Raw genomic sequence first — 17,539 nt, 5'->3', positions numbered from 1 at the left:
CTGGAGGGAAAGGGACGGACGTTTTCAGTGTCTTTAAAGCTGTCCCTGGGATTCCCCTTGGCCAAGGTAACACACCGCAGCCAGCGTGGGGTTAAATCGCAGCAGCCGATGCACTAGGAGAAATTACCCCAACAACAGGTTTTGTTTTGCTGACTGATGCCAAGTGAACCCAATGGACCTACATTGACCACCAGCGCAGACAGCAGCTTCCAGGCTGGTTTGTTATATGTAGCAATACAGACATTACTTCTGTGCATAACCCCACGACAGAGGCTGTAACGGCATCCTCAGGTTCCTCCAGGACACCTTTCCGCCTGGGGAAAACACAACACGGCCAGCTCCCCAGCAGCCATCACGCGCTGTGCTAAGGCGTGCATGCAGCAGGGTGCTGAGATCCACAGGGCCCTGGCACGTTAATTATAACCTAATTAAGGGCGGGACCAAGGCTGCTCTAGGCAGCGGCCTTACAGCGCTCAGCCTGGGTGCCGCGGCGCCCCGCCTGGGGGCGCCATAACACCCGCAGCTGGGGGAAGGCTCCGGTGCGCCGCTGCCAATAGGAGCGGAGCGTGGCGGCGCCTCCGCCAATGGGAGCGGGGGGGCCGGGCGGCGCGGGGCGGTGATTGGGCGGCGCGGGCGCAGTGCGCGGAGCGCAGCGCAGCAGCCGCCATGCCGGTGGACCTGGGGCAGTGGGGCGGGCCGCTCAGCCTCACCGACGTGGAGCAGAAGCCGGCGCAGCCGCTGCGGGTCAAGTATGGCTCCGTGGAGATAGACGAGCTGGGCAAGGTGCTCACGCCCACCCAGGTGAGCGGGGCTCAAAATGTCAAAATGGCGGGAGGCCGCCGGGCCTCTTGCGGCCGCCACCGGAGCCTCCCCGGGTGCGGGAGCCGCCGGCTTCGCTGCGGCCGGGCCCGGCTCCGTGCTCCTGCCGACGCTGCCGTCCCTCCAGGTCCAGCATCGCCCCACCAGCATTGAGTGGGATGGCTGCGACCCCCAGAAGCTCTACACCCTGGTTCTCACGGACCCCGATGCGCCCAGCAGGAAGGACCCGAAGTTCAGGTGATGGGGGTGGGCAGCTCCCCGTCTTGCCTGGGGAAAGTGGAGCATCCCTCTGGGGCCGGGCAGGGGCGTAGAACGGGGTCAGGAGTGTTCCCTGCCTGAGGCGCAGCAGCGAGTCTGCGGTTTGGGTTAGAAGGTGTGCCCTTGCATCTCTCCTTGAGACAGGGACAGCGTGGGGGGCAGCTGCCTTTGCCAGGGGTGTTGGAAGGTCTGCTGTGGCTTGGAGAAGCACAGCATCTGCTCTTGCTCCAATTTGGCACGGGTGTGAGTTGGAATTAGGTCTGTCTGTGCTAGCAACAGTCTTAAACTCGAGACCAATGCACCTTTCTCAAATCAGGCTCAGAAGCCTGTGGAGTACCCACTTTTAGGGCTCAGGCTCCTGGAGCTGCAAGGCAGGATGACAGAGCTGGTTTTGTCAGGCTCTGCATCCCGAAAGAGGCAGTACCTGCTCGACGACCCATGCTCTTCGGGTTTGGCAAACTGCTTGTTGGCTTCGGTTACCCCATGGATAAGCAGCAGCTTGGAGTAACGAAGGGTCTTAGCTGGGGCTGTGATGCGGTCTGATTTGGTTTTTTGCCTTCTCCTTTCAGGGAATGGCATCATTTCCTGGTGACCAACATGAAAGGCAACAACGTGGGCAGTGGGACTGTGCTGTCAGATTACGTCGGCTCCGGACCTCCCAAAGGAACAGGTCGGTACTTGGCTGCAGCGGCATGTGGGTCAAACGGGGAGGCCTGCAGGAAGGTGGCTGCCAGCTTGGGGGTGCCGCGTGGCTGGGAAAAGGGTGCTGTGCGTCTTCTTTGAGCACCTTTAGCCCCATCATACTTTGCCTTCTGATCCCAGGGAACACAGACTCCCAGGGTCACTTCAGAGCAAACCATAAACCCGGGAATTGCAGGTGGCACTTGTAATGCTGTCCCCTCCCCGCAGGGCTGCACCGCTACGTGTGGCTGGTGTACGAGCAGCCGAAGCAGCTGAGCTGCAATGAGCCCATCCTCTCCAATCGCTCCGGTGACAAACGAGGGAAGTTCAAGGTGGCTTCTTTCCGCAGCAAGTATGACCTGGGGGTGCCGGTGGCGGGCACTTGCTACCAGGCGGAGTGGGATGACTACGTGCCCAAGCTCTACGAGCAGCTGTCGGGGAAGTAGGGTGGGGGGCCTGGAGAAGCACTGTGCAGCACCCCCTGCGCCCCTGGAGCCCAGGCTGGCTAGAGCACATTGCTGTAGTTTTGTTCGATTAGTGATTTAAACCCAACTGCTCCCGCACTGACCGCTGGAACTGTCACCCTGTCCCAAACCTGCTTTGTGTCACCGTGGTCCAGACCTGTGCTGTGCTTCAGCTGCCTCCGTCGCCAGCTGGAGGAGCTGCTGCTGAGTGTCCCTGCCAGGGCCACTGCTCCTGGCTGACCTGCTGAAGGGAAACCAAAGCCTTGGTGAATTTCTGCTGCTTCAGAGTGGCTGTACTGAGATGGCAGTGGCAAGGGGACAGAACCACTTCGGGGTTGGGGCTGGCTGTGTAGGAGAGGGCAGTCTAAGGGAAACTCCCCTTTTTATTTTTATGCTGAAGTATTTGGCCAGTGCCTCCACTTCCTAACATGAACCACTCTAGCAAAGGCGTAGCTGGTAGGAGGAGGCAGGGAAGCTGGTTTATAGCACTACCTTCTGCTCTCTGTTGCTGCTCTGAGCTGGGAGGCCACTTTGTTTTGTTCAACTTCTGTTACGACGTGATGTTAACATGCTGTTTGCTCACAGTGCAATTAAAAACTTCCCAAAGCGGACAGTGTGTTCTCTTTTTGGGGGCTGAGGGGAGTGCGTGCAGGAGCGGGCTGGTGTCACCGTGTTCCTTTCCTCCTGGCAGCACTGATGCTGGGGAAGGGGGTTTCGAGCAGTCACATCCTTCTGTCCAACAGCCTCCCTTGTGCAGGTCTCAGGCTGCTGTCCCCAAGGTGCTGGCTGTCAGAGTCAGGGGTGACAGCAGAGGGAGTGCTGGCAGGTGGCTTGGGACATTCAGAAATCTTTTTTCCAAGGTTTTCCTGAAGCCACTATCACTCCTTAGCAACAGGATCATTATCCCTGAACCTTCCCCCTCACCAGGTTTGGCAGCCAGCAGAGCAGCCAGTCCCTGCCTGTCTCCTGGTATGTCCCCAAGCTCGCTGCTCCCCAGAAGCTCCTTCCCTCACCCAGCAAAACCCCAGCAGCAGATTTTGGCTTTACTGACCTGAAGCTGCTTCCCAGTCAAGCCACAGGGTCCCTGTTCTCCTGAGCCTCCAACAGCTTGTGGTGAGGCCTGGAGCTGTCTCCTAAGTGCTTATGGCAGAAAATAAACCTTTAAAAGGTTAAAAAAAGATGTAACCAATGTAATTCTACTTCATGGAACTAGAAGTCTTCCCATTTTATAAACTACTTCCCTTCTCAAAGGGACCAAAAACCTCAACCTGTAAAAATCAGAGAGACTCCATAACCAAGAAAGGTGGGTGGTTTCTGCCCCGAGGTAGTTTTTCAATCCATTAAATGCCATTAAAACATTTAAACATTAAACCAGGATTGATGGTTTTTCATGAAAACGTCCCCCTCTGCCCACCCTCGTACTGTGCCACTCTTCCCACAATGAGACTGCAAGGCCTTGTGATGAACACTTTTATTTACAAATATAATTAAAAGCTCTGACAGTTATTCATGCTCTTCCTTGAACCTGAAAAATGTTTTCGTTATTTTTTTAAATTTTTTTAAATATTTTTTTTTAAAGTGCATGCAAAAGAAGTAAAGCCTTTTTTTTTTAATCTTTTTATTGTAAGAAAATACACAGTTTGAAAGTGTGAATAATGCAATATTTATGACCAAGATCATGGGGTTGGGGGTGGACTTGGGGGAGGAACAAAAGAAAAGAAAATAAAAGGAAAAAAAAAAAAGAAAAAAGAAAGGGCTGGGGATGATCCGACAGACAGTGTTGAACTCCAAGTACTGAACCAGAGAGTGGGGGTAGCTGGGAGCAGGAGGGAAGGGGGGAAAGAAGTAAAAAAATTTTTGATCAGAGAAACAGTTAAAATACAATATGAAAATAAGTAAAAGCTCTCCTTAAATTCCTTCTATACACAAAATACACGATTTGACAAAGCCCAATTTGTGCTACTGGGATCCTGTGGGCTCATTTAAGTGTATTCACATTCTCTGCGACAGCAGAAAATGATTATGATACAATCAAGAATATGCCGAGGAGCGAGGGCTCATCCCCGCCGGGCCCGGCATGGTTCTTCTAAAAATCACCACGTCTTCGCCCCGCCCCACCCCACCCCCAAAAAAGTAATAATATGTCACCACTGATATGTACATCACGATTAAGGTTTTTTTTCTGTAAAATGTATCAAATTTTTCAATCTTTAATAAAATTTTTTATTATTTAATTATTCCTGATGAATAAATACCAAAAAAATAAAAATAAAATAAAATTATGCAGCAGCTAGTTAAGGTAAGGCTGCGGATTTAGTCTCTCTCCCCCTGGGTTCGTATATATTGATTATTATTATTTTTTTTGCTTGTACTTTCATTGATTGGTGGTAAAATGAGTGATTGCTCAAAAGCAACATACATCCACTTTTTTTTTTTCTTTTTTCTCCATTAAAATTGTCTCCAAAGTTTTCACTGAAACATTTTTAATCATTGCACAGAGACATCAATACTGTGACATACTATGGAAATACCGCCAGGAGCTGTTCCTGCACCGGGACGTGACGCAGGGGGAAAGGGGGCCCCTGATGGAGTAAGAATATACAGGCACTAGTCCGACACGATGTCAGTAAGAGAGACAGAAAGAGAGAGAGCACGCCCGGTAACATGGGGAATGTTGGTTTTGCAAGTTTTACCATTGTTTTGTTTGCTTTTTGTTTGTTTGTTTGTTTGTTTTAAATGGCAAAAGAAATTTAATCTCATCTATAGTCCTCCTTGGGATATTCTAACGTGACCAAATTCCCAAAGCCCATGCGCAAGCTCTCCATGTCAAACGTTTCAATCTCTCGCTCCTGCCTTTCCAGCAGAAACTTGATCCTCTCGCTGCGTTCCTTCTGCAGGGCAGCCAGCTCCTCTTCGATCTGAAACAACCAGAGTCAGCGGCCCCTTTGCCCAGCACGGCCACCCCAGCTCAGACGCCCGCCCAGAACGTACCTTCTGCTCCAGATGCGCCCTGCGCAGCGACACCCGTTGCTCCAGCTTCTGGAGTTCCCTTTCGTGCTGTGCTTCTGTCTGCATCTTAATTTTGCTCTGGTAGGCGTTGAGCAGCTCCATCTCCTGCTGGAGTTGCAGTCTCAGGGCTTGGCATTCCGCTTCTTGGGCCTCGTCCAGCCGTAGCTGTAAGATCATCAGGAAAAAACACATTTAAACCTCCACCGGTAGGTCCTCTGCTGTGACACCAGTGTCACGCCGCTCTGCCTGCTCAAAGCCAGGGAGCTGCTGGTGTTTGCAGCAGAACAAGCTTCATAAACAGCTGCTTCCCCACTCGTATGGAGGCAGAAGCCTCGGAGAAGATCCGACTCTAAAAGCCCAGCACGCGAGGGGCAGCAGGGGAAGGACGCGTGTTCCGTGGGATGCTCATTACAAGAGGGAAGGTGCCACCTGACGCATTATATGAAACCATTGTTATAACAACAAACGCAACCACATACCATCCAGTGGGTAGGACAGGCAGAACGCAGGGTGCTGCGAGGACTGACAGTCCCACTGTGCCCCCCATCCTGCCCTGAGACCCCCCACCCAGGGACAGGAGGTGCCGGATGCTGCACCTACCGCTTGCGAGGCCATCATCTCGTTGATGCTCTGCTCATACTGCTCTGCCAGGATGGCGAGCTTCCTCGTCTGCTCATCCTTCAGACTCTTCAAAATTGTCTTGTGCTCACTCTTTGGAGTTACTTCCAGCTGGTGATTCTTCAGTGCTTTGTACTGCTTAGTTTGCACTTTGCATGTGTCCTGGAACTGCTTTTTGATCTGCATTTCCATAGCCTGCCAAGGAAGGAATGGTGTGAAGAGCACGAAGAGCTTTGGGAATGGGGAGGTCATAGCACGTCCAAACAGGCAGGTCGGTGGGAGACAACCACAGTTCCCCTGTGCTCTGCGCCCGGGCGAGCTCCACACACACAGCAAACTCGGCAGCACCAGCTCAGGCCCTGCTTCAGCACTGACCACAGGCCTGGGCCAGGAACAGGACCCGCCAAGCCCTCCTCAGCCCAGGGCATCCCCACGTCCCACCACTGCACCCTGCGGGTGCCCAGCCCGTCACCCGGCCTCCTACCTCCCCAAAAGCCTTTGTTTTTTCAAGGCCTCTCATTTTGCTGCCTCCACAAGCTGCCTCCCGCACCTTGAGGACGTGCTACACGCAGACTGCAGATCTGAGAACTAGTGAGGGTGTGACACAGTGAATAGAGGTAACGTGCCTTTCTGGACATGCAGAGGAGCAGCAGAAATCTCCCACAGCAGCTCAGAGGTCTCTAATCGACCCAGGACAGAGCGCACCGCTCTGCACACCCGTGTTCTCTCTCGCTGTTGACTTTGAAAGCCAGAAAGCATCACCCAGGCCTTTTCCATACCCAGATTTATAGGCTGACACCAGCAAGGGCCTGAAGGAAACACAGCTCATCAGAAGCATGTTCTGTAACACTTTGCTAAGGACTCGTCTATTTTTACCCAGCAGCCTCAATTAGCACAGCGCTTAAAAAATCCTCAGCGGGCTTTTTGTTGTAATAACCTGCAACTTTCTTACACCAGAGCAGTCCTGCGCAAAGGAAAGGGATGCAAAGGAGAGCACGCAGCGCTGGTGGAGAACGGTGGTTCTGCAGCACGGATGCTGCACCAGGGAGGCAACGAGCGCACAGACCAGCCTGCTTGGCAGGACAGGGGTTGGAAGAGGAGGAAGGAAACCTTCCAGCACCTTCAGGTTCTTTGGTTGCTGCCGGAGCTCCATGAAATGCTTCCTGTGCAGCTCCCGCTCTCGCCGCTTGTTGTATTCCAGCTGGTTCTCAAGCTCAGTCTGGTGCTGCAGCCGGATCAGGTCCATTCGCAGCTTCTGCAGCGTGTGCAGCTGCCTGTACTCCAGCTCGCGCGTCGACTCGTCGTGCCGGATCAGCATGGCATGCTCCATCTCCTTCTGGGTCCGCTTCTTGTTTAACTCCTGCATAAGAAGACAGCAGAGCACAAGACAAAAGCTGAGGTGCGATTCTCTCTCCCCGAGATGCAGCAGTTGCGTTTGTGAGGCCGGGTGTCCTGGTCACTCCTTGAGGTGGCATCAAGGATTTCCACGTGCCACCAGGAAACACAAACCCAGCAGCACCACAAGAACGCTACCAAAGTGTCCACCCAGCATCCCTCCATCATCACCTGCTCACCCAGGGACTCTCCAGCAGGTGGCACTGGGACCACAGACGAGCCCTGTGCAACTGCTGAGAATCACAGAAGTTGTTAATAAATACATCCTGGGGCTGGGCTGACTGACAGAATCCGGAAGCTCTTATTTGTCTGGTTTAAATTACCCTGAGCCCCTGCTAGACACTGCAAGATGATGCTTCTCTCGTATCAGCAATACCAGAGTGGCCAAAGTGGAGGTGAACAGCTCCAAGTAAGAAAAAGAATTTAATCTACCACTGCATACAGGTGGTTTTTGGCCCCCAGCACAGCACGTTTTAAAAGAAGGATCCAGCCCAAGCTTTGCATGATTTCACAATATGCACACGAGGTGCCCTGCAGTCCAGGAAAACCTTCAAGTTGCAAGCCAAGGAAGAGGACGATACCGGATTCTCTCTCCGATTACTGCTAATATTTCTGTCTCAAGGTATCAGCAACAACCTGTGGCGCATGGAGCTGAATCCAGCTCAGTCAAGCAGCAATTACAGCTGTACCCCTTGCTGCTACCTGGTGACCTTCACAGATGGTCTGCTGGTACCTCTCCATTTCAGCTCTCAGCTTTACAAACTCATCACTTCTCATTAACAGACTATTGCCTGCTCTGTGCGCTAATTTGAAGAGCCCAATGGAAAAGCAACATCTGATTATTTGTAGACAACCAGAACACAGACACAAAAAGGACTAAATTTTTGGTATTTCTTATATTTATAGCATTTACTTCTGCAACCTTAATATTGTTCTTTTAAGGTTATTACTGATTTATTACACGTATTTCAACATGTGGAGGTTCTCTTTAGCCAACCAGTAGAACTCCTCCTATGACGCTTTCAGCCACCCCACAGCTCTCCCACAGGTGGCCCTGGCGTTCAACATAGCGGTGGAGTCACCATCCCCGGAGGGGTTTAACAGACACAGATGAGGTTCTCAGGGACATGGGTTAGAGGTGGACTTGGCAGTGTTGGGTTAACGGTCAGACCCGATGATCTTAAAGGTCTTTTCCAAGCTAGTTCTGTGATTCTATGGCACAAACTGCCCTGTGTTGCAAAGGAAGCCCAACAGGATCCCCCAAAATCTAATGCCCTGGAGCTCAGATGAAACACCTGACCCAGAGTGGGTGGCGCACACAATGTTTCTGTCTGCAAGTTAACTGTGCCACCACTCCTCGTTTAATAAAAGCAGCCACACCTGTGTGGAAAACTATTTCCCAAAACACATTTCCTATATTTTTCTCTCTTCTGTTTAGCAACTGAGAACATGAAGATCTAATGTCAGTCAGCCAAACTGTCTTACAGGCGTGAAGTTAAAACTATTAAAGAAATGCTTTGGAAAGGAAGTGAAGAGTGCCGTACCTCCCGAATGTTCTGCTGCTCCATCTCATGCCTCTTGATCATCGTTCTTCTCTTGAAGGAACGGCAGTTTTTGTCATAGTAGAGTCTCTGCTGGCTGAGAAGATGGGCCTCCTCTTCAGCCTGTGTGTGCTGCAGGTTCTCTTTATGTTTGGATATTCTTTCTTGCTTCTCTTTCTTCGGCGTGCTGTGGTCCTCATTCATTTCCTGCATGCACACAGGGGCAAAACCAAGACCTCTCTGAGGATCACAGTGACGCAGGACTTGGAGGACCTTCGGTCCTGGCTACTCCTCTGCCGTTCCGTTCACGGGAGGAGAAGGCAGGAGAAGAATTCTCTATTAAGTCCTATTTCCCCTCACCACCTGTGGTTTCAAAGCTTCTGCTCTACAGCAAATTATGAATGCTCCTCTAGCACCCTTACAGATTATTCTAGAAATACTGCCAGATGCTTCCAGTTCCTGAAAGCTTCCTTGCTGAGAATCTAAATTTGGTCCCAAGCATGACAGTATCCCTTAAAACCCTGGGCTGGCCCAGCTTTATCAGAACAAAAGTCTAGTTCACGTTCATTCCACACCCCTTCAGCCCTGAAAATGATGGTTTCTTGCCTCTTTAATCTTTTCTTTGCAAAGCTTGTATTGTTTCTTCTGACTTTCTAAAAAGGTCGCCAGGTCTTTCTTTTGCTGAGCCAAAATCTGTTGCTGGAATTTCTTTTCATCTGCTGCAGCTGCCTTTGCCTGCAAGGCACAGAGAGGAAAAAAAGAAAGAGTGAGGGAACAGGTACTGAACCCAGCACAAATCAGTCTTCTAGTCTTCTGTTTGTGCATTTTTTGGGCTGTCACTCTCCCATCACTGTGCTAGACAAAGCCACGGGTGTTCAGCCAAATGAAAGCTGCTTGCACAAAACCCCCATAACGCCCACATACATTGAAGAGCTTCCTCATGCTTCGTACCTCTCCACCAAAACCACCCCAGAGGGCAAACCCCCCCTATTTTACCACACCGTGCATTTCAGAACATGGTTTTTAAGCAGTATTTCCACGGCCTTCTCCTGGAGATGTGGAAGGCCCCGCTCCCTCCAGTCCCCTTGTACAGTTGGGGAGCCCGTGACTCCACTCACCTCTTTCTCCATCACAGCCACTTGCTTCTTGGCCAGCTTCTCCAGCTCAATGGACGAGTTGTTGGCATGCGTCTCCACCTCCTTCTGCAGCTTGAGGCGGTGCTCGTCCATCTCGGCCTTCAACTTGTTTTCCAGGGCGATCAGCTGCTTCTGGTGCTGGCGCCGCATCCGCTTATATCCTGACATCTGTTCCCGCAACTCGTTCTCCTGCTCATGCTCATGGATCTGTCTTGTAACCTGGTGTCAGAAGGGGAAGACGTGCTACATGGCATTCTTCACAGACAAGCTGTCTCCATATTAGCGGCTTACCTGTGAACCAGACCTTGCTTTGACGTACTCTTAGAAACTGACCTTCAGGGAACGCTGTTCCAGGTTTCGGAGGGTGCTATTATTTGATACCACAAACCAAGCCACAAGGTTTCTCTCTCTTGATTTTCACACCACGCCCCCATCTCTAAGAATTTTATGTGTGTTTTCAGTAAAAACAGCAGAAAAATGTTGTGTTATGAATGAAGGAAAGAGCAGGTTACTAATCACTCCAGGAAACACTGGAGGAGGTCTGGGAACAAAGGTGTCTGCTGGACAACCTTCTCCAGACACAGGACTCAAATCCTGAGGGTGACATGGACTTACAAGACGGCATCCACTCCAAGAACTGCCCTCAACTCATTCGTTCTAAGAACTGCCCCAACTCACCCCATCTTTCATTCCTCAAGTCACCATGGTTCCAATCCCCATGTCCTGCAACGAGTAGCCTCCTTCAAAATTTCTTCTTAAAATTCAAGAGGATGGCAGACTGAGCTCATTCCCTACCAGAATTGAAAGTTTTCTAACAAGGGAACACTGTTCTGGAACTGTGTGCTCTTAACAAGATTGATCAGATGGTCTAAGCAGATTTTAAACCCTGCTCAGCTGAAACAAACTCACAAGTTCCACATTCATTTCCACGCCTAAGTGCATCCATGTGAAAGGAGGAGAAAACTCCAGTAAGGTGTGCCAAAAATTTTCAGAAGAAAATGCAAATGGTAACGCTTCCATTTCAAAAGTGTCCAAGACTGAATTTTTATATATTTTTTTTATACAGTCCCAGAACTTCACGTATAAGGATCTGCTGATATTTTATATGATAGTCCTGGGAGCCAAAAGCTGGAGCTCTTCATACACGTGCAGAGCTGCAGTCCTTGGTTCTGTACAAGGGGACCTTGTACACTTAGAACGTACGAAGTGAAGAGCTCAGCCCTTTGAAGCTGATTATTGAAGCTTTATGAACCAACGGTCCTTCCTGCAGCCTGCAAAAGCCCAGCCTTCCTGATGGATTTCTCCAAGAGAAAGAATTGGCACCTGCTACATCGCTGCTGTCACTCCAAGGCTATTTTCCAGAGATCTTCAAAGTTAGTTCTGACATAGGATGGGACACACCTACAGACCTGAGAAGCAGTGATCAAGAGTGAGCTCCAAACTCAACAGGCAAGTTCAACACCCCAGCTGATGCGTCACCCGAGGCAGACAGCATGCTGCCACCTGTCTCAGCGCAAAGGACTGCCAGCGCTTGGGAGGGCTGTGAAGAGGAGGTTAGGAAGAGCCTTCCAAAGCCATCACCTTCAAAGAGATTAACAACAATTTACAGTAAACAGTCACCAAGAAAATTATAGCCAAAGTCCCAACATAGAAATAAAATGCGAAGGATGAAGCTACTGAAGCGGACAGCCTCTGTTTTGCCCCATCGCTTCCAAAGACAACCCCGGAGAGAAAACTAAACATCTAATTGCAAAGAAAACGAAGAACTAGCCTGACTGCGGTGCTGTGTTAGACTCCATCACCAGGAAGTGATGATGGCGGGTTCATCACGTTAGTGAGGTCAAACATCAACTACGAGGTGAGTGATGATGCATAAATCACATCCTCCTTCTACAAGGAATTTTGGGATGTTATTTTGAAGTTGACTGGATTAAATACATACTTACACCTCATCAATTGGTGTAACACAGCAGCCTTCAAGTGCTTGGGACTAGGTAATGAAACACACCTAAGACAGATCCCAGGAACATACGAGATTGTAGAAATGACTACAGAAACACACACACGGTGTAAGCCCTGTGTATTGCTATAGTTCAAAGAGTTTGCTTGTTTTTTAATATAACAATGATAGCCATACTTTGCAGAAGTTGGGAAGTATTTGTAGGAACCTGCACATTCCAGTCAAGTTCAGCAAGAACAAGATCTCTGTCAGAAGCTTCCAGGTAACGAAGGTTCCTCTGAGAAGTCATCCAAGTGAATTATGAGAGACGGATGGCAGGTAGACAGGCAAAACCCCAATGTGTCATTTACTACGCTAAATGACATACGACTTGCAGAGAACAGATTTGGTCAGGGGCTTGTGGAGAGATGTAACTACCGCGCAGCAGCGCAAGATCTTCCTGATGTGCTATTTTTGAGGCCTGGCCTTTCCGCGAGCAGCGGGATGTTCCACGTGGCACACTCTGTTCCAAGAAGTTGGCAGAACAAAGCAAGAGCATAAGAAAAAGTGGATTTAAGAATCCACCAGCAACTTTGTCAGTCTCCCCTTTGGTCTAATCTCTAAAGAGATTTAGAATGTGCACTTGTTTATTTACAGCAAAAATCATTAAACTTTTTTTTTTCCCCCTGCTTCTGTGCACCTCATTTCCAGTTTTGCTCAGCTTCTGTCTATCAGGACAGGAATTCCATCGCTGAAAGACTTCACGTTATGTCTGCGATATTTGTCCACAACAAGAGGATGTAATTACTAATTATACCACTAGTTGATAAAGCCTTCTAGTCACAGCAGAAGATGAAACTTTAAAAAGTCAGAGGAAAACAAAAGCAGCATTTCATTCCTGAAGAGAGAACAGTAGACTTGGTGGACATTTTGTAGATTTAATGTCTGCATGCTCATGCTAAAGAACTAGTTTATGACCATAATCTCTAATTGAGACCAACACTGTTCAGAACTCTGGCTTCAAAGACAAGGTCTCCAAAAGGTGATTTCAGAGCATGGAAGAAAATTGGAAGAAATTAACTTCAGTTACTGAATACCACCAGTTCATTACCAGAGAAGTCCTTCAGACTAAGCATATCAACACCTGAATGAAGAAGGATTATGGTTTTAAAAATGAAGCCCCTAAAGAACAAACAGCATGAGCAACCATTTTAAAAAGAGAACGTGGGGAAGTTCCAGTAGTCACCTTTCTGGTGTTCTTAGACGAAGGCACTTGGAACTTTACAAAGTATTGCACAAACATAATCCCACAGATTATGACAGGGAAAAAAAAACGGCAACCTAACTGGTCACTGCAAAATTTGATCTCCACATAACCATAAAATGTCAGGATCCTCTAAAGCTGGAAACTGCATTTTCCTGAAGCTCTATCTGCAGCAGGCAATAATCAATCAGGTCATCAGCAGAACCAAAAAACCCGCATAAACCAGAACAGCTTTTATTAAGGTGTGACATTTTCTCAGTTTCTTATCTCTCTGTATCCTTGGCACATGCAAAACTGAGAAGAGAGATGCTTTTTCCAACCTACTCCCACAGGCAGTTCACTTGCCATAAAAATCCAAACTCTCTCTCGTTCACCCCTCCAAGATTTTTGCCTTACGTAAGGAAGTTGGGCTCACAACTTCTCCTCTAAACCAGCAGCTCTTTACAGTTCCTTTTTCTACATTTTTTGAACCAAGATACTGAACACTCTCCTAAAGGAGAGTTATTCTCACCTCTCGATAAACAGATAAATTATTGAGCTCCTCTTTGCTGGACGAGGTAGAACAGAGACCAAGACACTGCCAGCAGTCTCTCACAGCAAGAGAAGAACTTTGAGATGAGTCCATTAGGAGAAACTCAACCATTTGGAATAAAATGTCATTGCTTTGGCAGATGAGGGTGCAAGGGAACAGCCCTGGTGTCAACGTACCTGGTTTTGGAGCCAGACTGCCCTGGTGTCACGTTCATGGCCACATCCAGCGAAGCCTATTCACACCTACCCAGGTATTTGGCTTTGGATGAGATCACACAATTCTTTTGCTGGCATTTGGATTTCAAAGAGAAAGCCAAGGCCTTTGGCAGAGTCCACACTATCTGATCTTTCTATGAAGCTTTAACTATTAGATCTTTTCATTTGAAAACTGTAAAAGCAACTACTGAGGAAACGCATAAGACAGTGAGAAGTTAGAGGCTCAAGCATAAAAGACATCAAAAAATGCAGATCGATGCATCTCTGCACATATTTAAAAGACACCTTTCACTTGAAAATGTTGATAAGTGTAGCCTTATCAACACACTGAACCTCTACCCTTCTTTTTAAACAACAGCTTTCTGAGCTTCAAGGCATAGATTTCTAGTTGTAACTTTCAATTTCTGCATCGCTGCTGTCTGCAAAATAATGTGGAGATGTGGTAGGTACCTGATCTCCATTTCAGGTACTAACTTTCGCCGCAACAGCAGAAATATACAGCCTATTTTCTACCACTGTTCCAAGTGAGTGATGGTTACTGTTGCCGCAGGAATGTCATACAAAAAAAGTGGTCTACACAATGACCAAGGAGAAAGGTGGCCCAGGAAAGAGTGACTCAAAATTGTTGCTTGAATGATGACCAAAGGTAAGCTCCTTCAGCTTTCTTAACCACGTTTGCTCATTTTTTCATTTTTTTTTTTAAACATGAGTAATATCAAAGCATCACTGAAAGACTAGAAAGGTACGTTCACAGCCTGTTTCTTTGTGGATAGCCCATTTCACTATTATATTTGAAGTCTGTTCAGTTTCCTTCTTATTCACACGATGCTTTTGCAGGAGCAGGGGAGTCATTCTTAAAATCCCTGGGACATCTGGAGCACAGAGCTGTCTAATGCAGTTCTGCTGAGACCCCTGCACTTACTGGAACTACTTGAGCTTGTTTTTGCGAAGAGACCCAACTTCCAAGTTGAGAGCATCTTTTTAGAAGTGCTGGGCTTTCCTCCCTCTGCAATATCCTGATCTAAAGGTGCAGAACAAGGACTTGAGGGCTCAAGACCCTGGACTCCACCAGCAGAACAGCTGTGGAGCAACACGCACAGCCCCTGGCCCTCAAATTTGGTGCTTTTCCTCCATTAAACTGCCCTCCTCTCTTGTCAGGTGGTAGTGTTCAGCAAATCCCCCAAGCAGAAGTTTTTACACCCAAAAGTATCACCCTACATTATTGAATTTGGGGTCAGAACTCCTGTTTTCCGATTCTCTGCAATACAGGCCACCCAGCTCTTTCAACTGCATAACCTCTCCATGCCCAGCGCTGAGAAACCAACTGGTGGTCGGCAGCAGCGATGGGGGGGAACCATCAAACCATGTTGGCTTGCTTCATTTTTAACACTGTGAGACCTTGAGCACCCACTCACACAGGATTCATTTTTTTTAAGGTACCACTGAAAGAGTAAATTAACACGAGAGATGAATAGAGTCTGAACTTCTGGTTTCACACTATACATTTCAGACATGTTTAGGGCACTGTCCCCGTATCAGCCACATGCTATTTAAGCAGGAAACGAGGGGCTGGGTACAAGAGATGTGTTCCCTTGGCCTGAGGAGCAGCAGCATTCGGCACCACCACCCACTGCCACCATCCAGCCGCCGAGCGAGTGCACGGCGATAAAAAAAAAAGTGTGTGACAGCCACACCGGCACTTCAAACCCTGGCACACACGCTCGTGTTCTTCACGTTCTGGGCAATATATTTTTTTTTTTCCTCTAGATTTCCATTTCGGAACATGAAGAAGTGGGAATGAAAGATTATTAAAGGGAAAGCTCATCACGAGGTGAACTGAAATGAAATGTTTCTTTTGTAAAGACAGGGAAACTTCTCCCCATCACGTAACCTCAGATCCTGAGGACACGGTCACAACTCCTGTAGTACCAGGCTGCTGCTTTGGGAACTTCCCTCTATACTGGGAAGGGAATACGTGTGCGTACGACAGGGACAGCAAAGCTTTTGCATGACACAGGCTACCATGTGCTTTTCCAAAGGTCTGCTGGCTAACACAGTGAGCTCATGGGGACTCCTCTGTCCCCCAAAAGAGACTGTACTGCTCACCCCAAGCGTGCAGCCTAAGCCCCATCAGCATGAGCCCAGACACACTCTGTATCGGAGCATGTTCCACAGAAAACAAACAAAAAAGTTCTTCAAAAAAGCCCACCATCTTCCTCGCCCAGTAGGAATTTTATCTTTATCATCGTTCGGTCACTGAAGCAGAGAGATTTAGCAAATCCAAGTGACCAGGGAATTAAAGCAGAGTCCCAGCCCCACAGGAGGCTGCCATGGGATTTAGGAGTGACCTTGGGACTTTAGTTGTGTTCTCCAGAGCTCAGAGGGCTGGCAAGACCTCACAGTCCATACCCTCACACCAACATCTTCCCTTAGCTCCCAAGGGGCCCTTGCCATGCGACACCTGCCAGCCACCCCGGTAGCCCAGAGGTGACACGTTCAAGAGAGACGGGAGTTACAGACCCTGCTGCTGAAGGCAAGACAGAAAGAGCAGCAGCTTCCCACAGGGAGAAAATGAATATATTCACCACATATTTATCAATCAGATTGTATATGTTTGGAGTATGATACTTGAGTCATTCATCACTTCTTCCCTCCAGCCAAGCTAACTGGTTCCTACTTTTACTTGCTCAGCGCAGGCAATAGTGTTGGCGCTCTGCTGGGCGCAGGCACACACATACACGGGAAAAATTCACAAGGCAGAGGGTCTCCAGGAGACCAGAGATCCCGCCTGTGTCAGGTGTGCTGCATGAAGACCTCTAACGCACACATTTCTAGGTCACTCTTAAAATGGGGGGGGGGGGGAGGAGGGAGGGAAGGGGCAGCAGGGGACACCGGATTGGGGAGCACTCGGGGTACGGCCACCCAGAAGTGAACCTGCAAAAGATGGAACTCGGATGCTCCCCTCAAATGTCAGCCCATGAAGAAGCATCTGGCCAGAGATCTGAATGCCACAGAATCATTTTAGATTTTAACAGCAGCAGGAAACCACCACTCGGAAAAAAAAGAAAAGAAAAAAATTGGCTACGGGCTCTGCTGCTGCTTTTTCGCTCTACTCACAACCTCTGGCCGTGGTCACACACACACACGCTCTTGTCTTGTACATGTAGGAATGGGAAGCGATTCGGGGGATTGAGAAACGGTGGTGTAGGAGGAAGAACCCCACCGATCGGGCAGGGTAAAACACGAAGGGGAGGGCTCGCTGGTGTAATTTCGGGGTTGGTCTAGGATGATGTCATAGCACTGAGCAAGTGCCATGGCCAAACAGTGGGTACTTCCCAGCACTCCCCATCCGTCTGACCTCTAATACCGTCGGGCTGAAATATTTAAGATGACATTTATTTTCGCTTTAAAAGGCCATTTTTCATTCCTCTCCCTCCAAAAGGTTGCTAGGGACCGCAGCCCCGCTTGGATGCAAGGTGGGGGAGGCGGCACGAGAACTAACTCTTCCGGCACACACCCCTTTCCCTACTACAAAGGCACCCACAGCAATCACATTTGCAATAGTACAAATCTTCATGGATTCACCCCATCCCCCTCGTCTTTGTGAGCCCTCTCCCGTTATCGCAGCCCGACAATCCTTCCTAGGGATCAAGCTGGAAAATGCAGTC

At 48.9% G+C, this 17,539-nt stretch overlaps 2 protein-coding genes across 4 annotated transcripts in view; one reads left to right on the top strand and one right to left on the bottom strand.

Annotated features, from left to right (window-relative positions):
- The first annotated feature begins 623 nt into the window (after positions 1 to 623).
- On the top strand, positions 624 to 2,833 carry PEBP1 (phosphatidylethanolamine binding protein 1). Its single transcript, XM_065646772.1, has 4 exons — positions 624 to 801; positions 947 to 1,056; positions 1,647 to 1,747; positions 1,987 to 2,833. Exons 1-4 carry the CDS (start codon positions 667 to 669, stop codon positions 2,202 to 2,204), a joined length of 564 nt encoding a protein of 187 aa, XP_065502844.1. The 5' UTR covers positions 624 to 666; the 3' UTR covers positions 2,205 to 2,833.
- A 912-nt stretch (positions 2,834 to 3,745) lies between these two features.
- Positions 3,746 to 17,539, bottom strand: part of TAOK3 (TAO kinase 3) — an 85,806-nt gene continuing 72,012 nt past the window's right edge. For all 3 annotated transcript variants that reach the window (XM_065646355.1, XM_065646358.1, XM_065646357.1), the window contains 7 exons: positions 9,904 to 10,140; positions 9,392 to 9,520; positions 8,789 to 8,992; positions 6,970 to 7,209; positions 5,832 to 6,044; positions 5,214 to 5,396; positions 3,746 to 5,140 (listed from right to left, as the gene is read on the bottom strand). In XM_065646355.1, the coding sequence (XP_065502427.1) occupies positions 4,979 to 5,140; positions 5,214 to 5,396; positions 5,832 to 6,044; positions 6,970 to 7,209; positions 8,789 to 8,992; positions 9,392 to 9,520; positions 9,904 to 10,140 (1,368 nt within the window). In that variant the 3' untranslated portion in view covers positions 3,746 to 4,978. The remainder of the gene's footprint in view (positions 5,141 to 5,213; positions 5,397 to 5,831; positions 6,045 to 6,969; positions 7,210 to 8,788; positions 8,993 to 9,391; positions 9,521 to 9,903; positions 10,141 to 17,539) is intronic.

Source organism: Caloenas nicobarica, chromosome 16 (genome assembly GCF_036013445.1).
Source record: "Caloenas nicobarica isolate bCalNic1 chromosome 16, bCalNic1.hap1, whole genome shotgun sequence".
Taxonomy (NCBI): domain Eukaryota; kingdom Metazoa; phylum Chordata; class Aves; order Columbiformes; family Columbidae; genus Caloenas; species Caloenas nicobarica.
Note: the sequence above shows the minus strand (reverse complement) of the source record. Positions and strands in the feature narration are given on the sequence as shown.